At 42.5% G+C, this 10,730-nt stretch overlaps 1 protein-coding gene across 3 annotated transcripts; it reads right to left on the reverse strand.

Moving 5' to 3' along the window:
- Window positions 1–407: 407 nt before the first annotated feature.
- Window positions 408–6,444, reverse strand: thumpd1 (THUMP domain containing 1). Of its 3 annotated transcripts, none has more exons than XM_070856771.1 (5): window positions 6,377–6,444; window positions 6,138–6,229; window positions 4,388–4,559; window positions 2,218–2,466; window positions 408–1,336 (listed from the first exon to the last, which is right to left on the reverse strand). In XM_070856771.1, the coding sequence occupies exons 2-5, from the start codon at window positions 6,225–6,227 to the stop codon at window positions 996–998; spliced, it is 852 nt and encodes a 283-aa protein (XP_070712872.1). In that variant the 5' UTR covers window positions 6,228–6,229; window positions 6,377–6,444; the 3' UTR covers window positions 408–995. The 3 variants fall into 3 exon arrangements, with proteins under 3 accessions (XP_070712872.1, XP_070712870.1, XP_070712871.1); XM_070856769.1 differs by having other exon boundaries at window positions 6,027–6,229; XM_070856770.1 differs by having other exon boundaries at window positions 6,027–6,229; window positions 6,373–6,404.
- Between the last annotated feature and the right edge of the window lie 4,286 nt (window positions 6,445–10,730).

Here is a 10,730-nt window from a genome sequence, read left to right on the forward strand (position 1 = left end):
GATAGGGTTAGAAGAGAGGTGGGGGGAGGCTTGTGTGGAGCTTAAACACTGGCATAGACCAGTTGGGCCAAATGGCCTGTTTGCAGTGGACTATGTAATATGTAACAGAAATATAGAAATTTACAGCGCAAAAGGAGGCCATTCCGACCCATCGTGTCTGCGCCGGCCGACAAAGAGCCAACCGGCCCTCGGTCAGCTGGCTGTGTTTAATGTTGATCCTGGATGCTGACATTGGAAGAATTCAACTTCCCAGCACTAACATCTCAGCCTGAAGTGCAAAAATCTGAAAACATACATAGCACAGGAAGGATTGCTGCACCACAAAACATTCACAAATCACTTTTATGTTGCAACCTTTTAAACACAATTTACAACCACCCAAAATAAAAGTCAAATAGATGCAGAAATTCTTACTTGACCATCTTTAATTTTTTTTTAAATCAAAATTACAGGTCTAGGAACCAAATTTCCAGATACACAGCATCAATCATTTTACAGCAGTCACCGCCATATGCAAATTTAGTTGAGAATGACAACTATATAATACCAGAAAGTATCTGAAGTCCCAATTCAAAACAGCATGTTAACCAATAAAACAGAAGTTTCTGAGAGAGGTAAAATCAAATTGCAAAATTTCAACTGAAACTTTGCTTGAGCATTTTTTTTTAAATTAAGGTGGCCCAAATATCTTTATTTTAAAAAAGTAAAAAGATTTGCTTTTGTCAGCAACGACCTACAGCAGATCAGAAGAGATAAGTCACTAGAATCTTTTTGTACAGCTGCATTTTTCGCCCTGCCCATTTACTACTTGTAAAGAATAACATGAGGGGCATCATTCTCCTTAAAAGACACAAAAGTGCAACTTCTTCATCTCTGAGAAAAGGTTTGGTGTACAAAAACACAAAAAGAACCAGTCTGTGTAAAGGTTACAACCCACTAGACAATGACCCCAACTGGTTATTCCCACTGTGAACACAGCTGACTTTCTCAGCTCCCTATTCTCCACTTTTCTGTTCCTCAAGAGATTCTTTTGCACTCGTGACAGATCGTTCCAGTTCCTGCTCATCTTCCGCCGCTTTGCTCTTGGGTTCCTTTTCTTCCAGGGGCTCTTTCGAACCTTCGCTGCCATCATTCTCAGGCGGAAGAGAGCAGGCGGGTTTTTTCAATTTTTCCTCAATGTCATTTTTTGCCACTTCTTGCAGATTGTATTTGCGGAAAAGTATATAGTCCTGAACGACACTCACACAGCAAACACCTTTAATTATTTCCACAATAATGGTATACTCGGGGTTATTAAGGTCCACTTTGTTCTCGGCATTCAAATTTATTACTACCCCTGAAAAGTTACAAGCTGAGTCAGTAATCCTTTCAAATACACAAAAAACAGTAAACAAGAGCTTTCTCCAAAAGATACATCTGGTAAATTAAGGAATATGAACATAGCCACAGTTTCACCTAGCAACAAATGTACCATCACACAGTAAGCTACTGCTTATTTACAGCAAGTCTAAATGTCAACATTTATTGAATTCTAACCAACCCAAATTTTACTTCACTTCAAACTTTTATTGCTCTGCAATAGCATAAATAGAACAACTGCTATAACAGCTTTCCAAATTAATATAGAGCTGGGTTTAATTGAAATATATATTGCATCATTATATTAAATTCCAGGCAAGATTGGCAAAGTGTTGCAAAACTGCTGCTCTCCATCTCCCCGAATGTGTTCAGTGCTATTAAAATGGAAAATATTCAGGGTGATGTTAAGCATTAGCACACATTGATCTTCAGCTCGACCAAGTTGAAATGGATGCAGGCTCGAGTCCCACTCCATTCAGTTCCTGATACGAGCTATGGTCTACCAGAGGGGTTAGGAAAAAAGCATAAAAGGGGAAAGTTGAGTAGGTCCCTAGCAAGTACTGGCAGAGGATTGGGAGGGCGTGAGCACTGGCAGGGCTTGGAAGTAGGTTGTGTGGCCGCCTTCTTGGCTATAAAATGTCAGGCCAGGCAGACAATGAAAACAGAATCTATTTACATGAAAAGACAGTGGGAGGAATTTATCCAGAAACATTTTACGGGAGAAGTTTAAAAAAAAACTAAAAATATTCAAACAAAACCTACCATACAAGTCTTCTCACTTAAGAAAGCCCACAACTTGGTTCCACTGTTAACTTTCATTCACATATAAAACTATTATATAGAAAACTTGGTATCTACCTGCCAGAGCCTTGATGACATCATCTCTACTCATGTGACTATTATTCCTGGCTTTGTAAACAATCTGGAAAGTAGCCTTTTTAGGAACTTTGAACCAGGGTTCCAGGAAAGTCTCAAAATACTTTGGGATCTCCTCCATGAAAGCCTTGCACGACCCCGACACTGGCAACATCCGCAGAATAGCTCGGGTCTTCTTCTTCTTGGTTGTGTGCAGATCCTTCAAAATGTGATGTACTAATTTGTCCGGTTCTGTTTTTGAGAGAAAAAAATCCATTTAGATTCCCAAGTGCAGTGATCCCAGCTTTCACATCACAAATCCTAGCAAGAGTTTCATTCAAATCTACACAATCAGCTCCACGCGTACATTTCAATTAAATCATATTCAAATCAGGTGTACACCTTATATATGTGCACTACATAAGCTGCTCATTCAAAATACCAGAGCAAGTAGACTCAACTACTCAGATGCAACCAATAACAGACTTCTTGAATCGAGGATGATATTTTGATTGAAGTAGTGTAGAAGGTTCAGAGAAACACACTCACACCATAGTCTGAATGAAAACAGGCAATAAAATCAATAGAATACGTGGGGTCAAAAGGAGAGCAATGATTGCAGGACATTGATTGATGTCAGCAGGAGTACTTAGGCACAGGAAATGGTCTACCAACAATTCATACATGTTTAAAGAGACAGTCCCTGTATATGTAAAGCACAAATAACAGATGTCTAATCAGCCATTTTATCGACAAAAAGATGAAAGACTGTTGAAGTAACATCCCTCATCAAGAGAATATGGACAGGGTGCATCTTGTAGGTCTCTGATGTGCGTATTGGGCCACACTCTTCTCTGCCATAACCACTAATACTGCAGGATTATTCTTGAGCAAAGATAACACTTAGCTTATTTTCTCCATTACCAGCCATTTCCTTAAACTGCTCTCACCTGACAGCACCATCCCGTTCACCCCTTCACAGTGTGAGGAGTTCCTGTACTTCTTCATCATTGAGACTAAGACCATCAGTTCAGCTGTCTCTGCTGATTTTTCCTTTCCCCTTGTCCACTAAGCCAAATGTCCCAAGGATCGCCCTACCATAGGCCTGAACCCATGTCTCCCTCCAGTTTCTCTCCCATCTCCCCCCATGCTCTTCCTCAATTCATCTCGTCCACAAGACCCAATCCTGCTCACTTGATCCCGTTCCCACCCATCTTCTTTTCTTTGCCCCATGTTAGCTGGCATTATAAATGGCTCCCTCTCCTTTTAAAAACATTAGTCCCTCCTCAAAAAAAACCACCTTCAACCCTTCTGTCCTTCAACCTACTGTCATCTGCAATCTCCTTTTCTTCTTCAAAGTCCTTTAAAATGTTATTACTTCCCAAATCAATGCCCAACTTTACTTGTTTGAATCTCTCCACCAATCAGGTTTCTGCGCAAACTTAGCACTGAAAAGGCCCTAACCAAAGTCACAAATTGCATCCTCTGTGATTCTGGCCATTGTGCATTATCTCTCCTTGTACTCATTTCAGCCTTTGACACTCTGGACAACACCGTCCTCTTTCAACTTTCCTCCAGTGTCCAGCTCAGTGGGACTGCCCTCACTTGGTTCCACACTGACCTATTTAATCCTAGACAAAACACATGTACCCCCATGCTGGAACTCCAGAGTCCCCAAGGATCTATCCTTGCCCACCCCGCTCCTCTTCCTTGGCAATATCATCTGCGAACAAGTGTCAGCATCCACATTTACTCTGACATCACCCAGCTTTACCTCCCCTCCAGTGCCTCTGTTGCCGATATTGCTTGCCCGGCATCCTTTTTTGGATGAAACACAATTTCCTCCAGCTTAAACACTGGGAAGACCGAAACCATCATTTTCAGTCCCCAGCAATTTAGGGGCAACTTAAAGTATTGAGATGGCACCTTAAAAAAACGTTTTATTTTGCATTTTTGTATCACAACACCCCTGTTTGCAGCAGCTGCCCCATATGCAGCTCAGGAACAATAAAGTTAACACTAAAGCAACACAGAAATGCCTTCTCTACTTGGTACTTCACAATGGTGACATTTTTTTTTCGGTGGGGAGGAAAGAGAAGAAAATGAATGCAACATACACACATTTCTCACACAAATGGAACGCAATTCAACCCAGAACAGAAAAACACATCACCAATGTTAAGAGTTCTGATGAAGACAACATTGTTGGCTCCACTATCCAAAGCCTGGAATCGGCAGAGTTGATTCTGTGTTGATGTGCGGATCTGCTTCACTTCCTTCTTCAAGGCAACTTCAGCATCATCATCATCATCTTCCTCATCCTCACTGTTAGATCCCTCTACAAACTGAGAAAAGAACAGTAGAAATACACCTGAAAAGTCTGAACATTTCCGAAATGAAAAAAAAAGTGTGTTGATAGCTACATGTTAACATTTATCCACATAAAAGTTTTCTTTCCCCAAAATTCAGTGCTCGTCGCAGGAAGAAGTACAGCAGAAAAAGTTAGAAGTGTTTGTACAGTGCAAACCGCTCGTTATGTTTCCTATAGCCAGGGACACTACTTAATATTCATGTCTTAAATTCGGTAAGCATTTTGCTGTTCCCATTAACTCACTCAATCCACTGCTCTAACAGAGGTTAATAACTGGCATCTATAAATGTTGCACTCACTGGTTTTAAACAAGAATTTAAGTATCTGGAAGCAGCAATAATTCATTGAATCAGTCATGAAAGTGCCCTCATGTCACATCAAATAAAGGGCATTTCAATTTAATCGATGGTTTCTAAAGAGCGTTTTCCTTCGCAAGCCTGGAATATAGTTCATACATGCCAACAAGTGATTGTTATAAATGGGTTTGCACCATATATCTAAAAAAAATTCAAAATTAGGAGAAAACACTATTTTTAAGATCTCTTGCCACAATTCCTGTTGTAAAAAAATATGATCTACTTCCTTTTTTGTTCACTTTGTGAATGTTAAAATAACTGTACATTTGCTTCTGTAACTGCTCGGTAACAACACTGTTGGAGATGGCAAACTGTTCATGTTCAGATGAGGCACTTTGGGTAAATTAGTGCAGGCACCCAATGTAAAAGTACATGTTTATATGTATTCAATCTCAAATTCAGTATGGGTTATCACACTAGGAAAGCACACTGGGACATTTTACTACATTGAAGGCGCTATATAAATGCAAGCTGTTATTGTTGGGAAGGGTTAAGAAATCACTGTTGCAACAATTAACAGCAACAACACTGTTAATTGTCACAACAGGCAGTCTATAAAATGAAATCTGCACAACAATATCTGCTATCAGTGCATGCTTTGAATTTTAAACGGAGTTAATTAAAACACTTAAATGATTATATGATCCTAACAACTCATCTTCTATTACAAAATCAAAATACTGTGGATGCCTAACCTGCTGAGTATATTAGCATTTTCTGTTTCTAACTCATCTTCTATCTTGTTACTCCCCATCCCATAAGATCTAAAGTTGTAAAATCCAAACAGATTGTCAAACTCTCCAAAACCACTTCCATCAAACAGCCTAAGTATGAACCAACACTAACTGCTCATATACAGTTTCTAGACACATGGTCCTTACATTTTCAGGTGCAGGAGAGTTGGTGTTTGGAAAACTGCAGCTAATGTGAAAAGTAATTTTGGAAATAAGTGTTTGATTTAGATGTTTTTGTTTAAATCTTTAGATTGAACCCTCCAAATCCTAATGAGTTGCGACTTGCTTGCATGCCTTCAATTTCCCTGCTCACACCCCCCAATAGAGACGCGGGATTTGGCGGAACTGCACCTTCTCTGGGCCGTACAGTTGGTCCGCGTATTCGCTCAGCAGACTGTACGCCTCTGCCGTGCACTTCTTCTCATTCATATTGCAGGTGATGAGTAGCCCCTGCATCCCCACCTCTAGCTCCCGGCTCCCGCGGTGCTTCTTGGCCGCATGGCTCAAATAGGAGCTCTTGTTCCTCCTCTTCGCTCTAGGCTCTGTTGTCATTGCTGTTCAAAAGAGAAAGCTCAAAATAACAGGAATTGCACAACGAGGAACTTGGAGCATGTGCAAACCACCTTTATTTATAATATATATATGTATATCTTTTTAAACTGCATAATTTAAATGCATTACACGCAATAAATCGCACCTACCGATTCCAGTCCAAACCACTTACTCTGCAGGGCTCCTCCTTTTAGCATCATTAAGCTGCGACACAATACAGTCAGATGTAGCAGACTGCCACTGGGTCCTAACGCTAAAGGAAATCAGTGTTCTGTGTTACTCCCTCTGTATACAATTTTACAGATTATTAAGGTTGGCATTTTCTAGTGAGCTGTCCAGAATTTTCAAAACTGAAAGCAACACACCAGAAGTCTGTTTTTAAAAGTCCATTTTTTCCAACTGTTGTATGTTTTGATGAAATGCATGCATTAGTTCTAAATAAGTTTGTCACATCTCCAATACAAAACAATGGCAAGACAATGACAAAATAACTGCATGCGAGAAGCTTGATTGCGCATGTAAGTGGTTGGAAATGGGTCCATTTGAGCATGCACAAACTCAGGTCTACTTGCATGTACAGTGATTTTTTTTTTAAAGCAGCAATAAAAGACGGGACTTCCAATGTCCAGTTTTCAGTTATCAAAATTACCAGGTTTACCCCTTAAACAATACAGATATTCACCCCAGCTGGCAGTGTTGTTAAGTAAATGTAGGATGCAATTTGCCATCTTACCTGTTGATTGGAAATCATTTGTTGCAACTGTCAATAGATATCAGGAAAGGGGAGGGGCTGTGTATTTTTATATATCGGCTTTTAGTGTGCGTCTACTTGCATTGACACCTGGGAGTCCCTGGCCCAAGACCGCCCAAAGTGGAGGAAGTGCATCCGAGAGGGCGCTGAGCACCTCGAGTCTCAACGCCAAGAGCATGCAGAAATCAAGCACAGACAGCAGAAAGAGCGTGCGGCAAACCAGTCCCACTCACCCCTTCCCTCAACAACTATCTGTCCCACCTGTGACAGGGACTGTGGTTCTCGTATTGGACTGTTCAGCCACCAAAGAACTCACTTCAGGAGTGGAAACAAGTTTTCCTCGATCCCGAGGGACTGCCTATGATGATGATGATGACTTGCAACAGAAGTCTGAATTCAAACCAGTTATACTACCTCCTAAAAGAACTGCAGACACACATGTTAAAAAGAGGGAGCAATAAATCAGTGGTGTCAGGGCCTTGTTTTTGATGTGCAGGTTGGCTGCTGAGTCTGATGGCAGTAGAAGCTGACTTCCAAATTGTACACTTTAATTCAACTCCCATGCACTATGGGATTTTAAAATGGAAAAAGCCACGAGTCTATATACTGACACCTACAAGGTGACATTTAGCTTTCAAAATAGGACAAACACCATGGACAAAATACTGATGGGTGGCAACCCCAGCTGTAAAAGTCAAAAAGGCTTTCAAAGCTTTTTATTTTCAGCAAAGCAAATACCAACATATCAAGGCATGATTCCACACCCACCTTCAAAGCTCCCTCCTCCGTCATTCAGTTTTGAACTTGACAAAAGATGGGTACCCATCGTCACTTGCAACACCTTGCAATCCCCTTTGCAATGCACACTAATTAGAATTTAGCCCTCCGATATTCTGATCAAGTTTTTTCTGTACTTTGCATGGTCTCCTGTATTATTTTTTCCAGTTACACACACATATGTTTTTAGATTTTTATATTAAAGATTTTTAAAATTAATTCATGAGATGTGGACGTCGCTGGAAGGCCATCCCTATTGCCCTTGAGAGGTGGTGGTGAGCCTCCTTCTTCAACCACTGCAGTTGTACTCCCAAAGCGCTCTTAAAGAGGGAGTTTCAGGATTTTGACCCAGCGATGATGAAGGAACGGCAATATATTTCCAAGACAGCATGATGTGTGACTCAGAGGGCAACTTGCAGTGATGGTGTTCCCATGTGCCTGCTGCCCGTGTCCTCTTAGGTGGTAGAGTTCGTGGGTTTGGGAGATGCTGCCGAAGATGCCTTGGTAAGTTGCTGTCGTGCATCTTGTAGATGGCGCACACTGCAGCCATGGTGCGCCAGTGGTAGACGGAGTGAATGTCTAAGGTGGTGGATGGGGTGCCAATCAAGCAGGTTGCTTTGTCCTGGATGGTGTCGAGCTTCTTGAGTGTTGTTGGAGCTACACTCATCCAAACAAATGGAGAGTGTTCCATCACACTTCTGACATGTGCCTTGTAGATGGTGGAAAGGCTTTGGGGAGTCAGGAGGTGAGTCACATGCTGCAGAATACCCAGCCGCTGACCCGCTCTTGTAGCCACCATTTTTATGTGGCTGGTCCAGTTAAGTTTCTAATCAATGGTGACCCTCAAGATGTTGATGGTCGGCGATGGTAATGCTGTTGAATGACGAGGGGCGTGGTTAGACTCTTGTTGGAGATGGTGATTGCATGGCACTTATGTGTGACGCTAATGTTTCTTGCCACTTATCAGCCCAAGCCTGAATGTCGTCCAGGTCATGCTGCATTTGGACATAGGCTGCTTCATTATCTGAGGAGTTGTGAATGGAACTGAATACTGTGCATTCATCATCGAACATCCCCATTTCAGACCTTATGATGGAGGGAAGATCATTAATGAAGCAGCTGAAGATGGTTAGGCCTAGGACACTGCCCTGGGAAACTCCGACAGTGATGTCCTGAGGATGAGATGATTGGCCTCTAACAACCACAACCATCTTGCTTTGCGCTAGGTATGCCTCCAGCCAGTGGAGAGTTCCCCTTCATGATTTCCATTGACTTCAATTTTACTGGAGCTCCTTAATGCTTGGTCAAATGCTTGGTGTCAAGGTCAGTCACTCTCACCTCACCTCTGGAATTCAGCTCTTTTGTCCATGTTGGAACCCAGTTTGCAATGAGGTCTGGAGCTTAGTGGTCTTGGCAGAACCCAAACTGAACATCAGTGAGCAGGTTATTGATGAGCAAGTGTCGCTTGATAGCACTGTCAACAACACCTTCCATCACTTTGCTGATGATTTAGAGTAGGCTGATGGGGTGGTGATTAGTCAGAGTGGATTTATCCTGCTTTGTGTGGACAGGACAGACCTGGGCAATTTTCCACTTTGATGGGTAGATGTCAGTGTTATAGTTGTATTGGAATACCTTGGCTAGAGTGACAGCTAGTTCTAGACCACAAGTCTTCAAGGGCAGTCACTCTCACCTCATCTCTGTAATTCAGCTCTTTGGACAAAGGCTGTAATGAGGTCTGGAGCCAAGTGGTCCTGGCGGAACCCAAACTGAACATCGGTGAGAGGTTATTGGTGAGTAAGTGCCACTTGATAACACTGTCGACGATGCCTTCCATCACTTTGCTGATGATTGACAGTAAACAGATGAGGGGGGTAATACCTGGGCAATTTTCCACATCGTCGGGTAGATGCCAGTGTTGTAGCTGTACTGGAACACTTTGGCTAGAGGCATGGCTGGTTCTGGAGCACGTCTTCAGCATTACAGCTGGGATGTTGTCGGGGTCCATAGCCTTTGCAGTATCCAGTATGCTCAGCCGTTTCTTGATATCATGTGGAGTGAATCAAATTGGCTGAAGACTGACTTCTGTGATGGTAGGGACCTCAAGAGGAGACCGAGATGGATCATCTACTCGGCACTTCTGGCTGAAGATGATTGCGAATGCTTCTCCCTTGTCTTTTGCACTTATGTGCTGAGATCCGCCATCATTGAGAATGGGGATGTTCATGGAGCCTTCACCTCCCGTTCGTTGTTTAATTGTCCACCACCATTCACGACTGGATGTGGCAGGACTGCAGAACTTTGATCTGATACATTGGTTGTGGGATCAATTAGCTCTGTATATAGCATGCTGTTTCTGCTGTGTATCATGTATGTAGTCCTGTGTGGTAGCTTCAACAGGTTGGCAGCTCATTTTTATGTACACCTAGTGCTGCTCCTGGTATTCTTTTCTATACTCCTCATTGAACCAGGGTTGGTCTCCTGGCATGATGGTAATGGTAGATTGGGATATGCCGGGCCATGAGGTTACAGATTGTGGCGGAATACAATACTGCTGCTGCTGATGGCCCACAGTGCCTCATGGATGCCCAGTTTTGAATTGCTAGACCAGTTCTTAATCGATCCCATTTAGCATGATATTACTTACACGCAACAGTATGGAGGGTGTCCTCAATGTGAAGACGGGACTTCACCTCCACAATGACTGTGCGATGGTCACCCCTACCGATACTGTTGTGGATAGATGCATCTGCAGCAGGTAGATTGGTGAGGGTGAGGTCAAGTCTGTTTTTTCATGGTGTTGATTCTCTCACCACCTGCCGTAGGCCCAGTCTGGCAGCTATTTCGCTCAGGATTTGGCCAGCTGGATCAATAGTGGTGCTACCAATCCACTCTTGGTGATGGACATTGAAGTTCCCCACCCAGAGTACATTCTGAGCCCTTGGTACCCTCAGTGCTTCTTCCAAGAGGTGTTC

This window comes from Pristiophorus japonicus, chromosome 15, assembly GCF_044704955.1.
Source record: "Pristiophorus japonicus isolate sPriJap1 chromosome 15, sPriJap1.hap1, whole genome shotgun sequence".
Taxonomy (NCBI): Eukaryota; Metazoa; Chordata; class Chondrichthyes; family Pristiophoridae; genus Pristiophorus; species Pristiophorus japonicus.

Excerpts from the sequence above, each read along its gene's own strand:
- thumpd1 (XM_070856769.1), bottom strand. The coding sequence starts at position 6,227 with ATGACAACAGAGCCTAGAGCGAAGAGGAGGAACAAGAGCTCCTATTTG. Across the intron at positions 2,467-4,387 it reads CATCAGAACTCTTAACATTG|AACCGGACAAATTAGTACAT; the intron begins GTGATGTGTTTT and ends TCTCAAAAACAG. Across the intron at positions 1,337-2,217 it reads TGTCATCAAGGCTCTGGCAG|GGGTAGTAATAAATTTGAAT; the intron begins GTAGATACCAAG and ends GTAACTTTTCAG.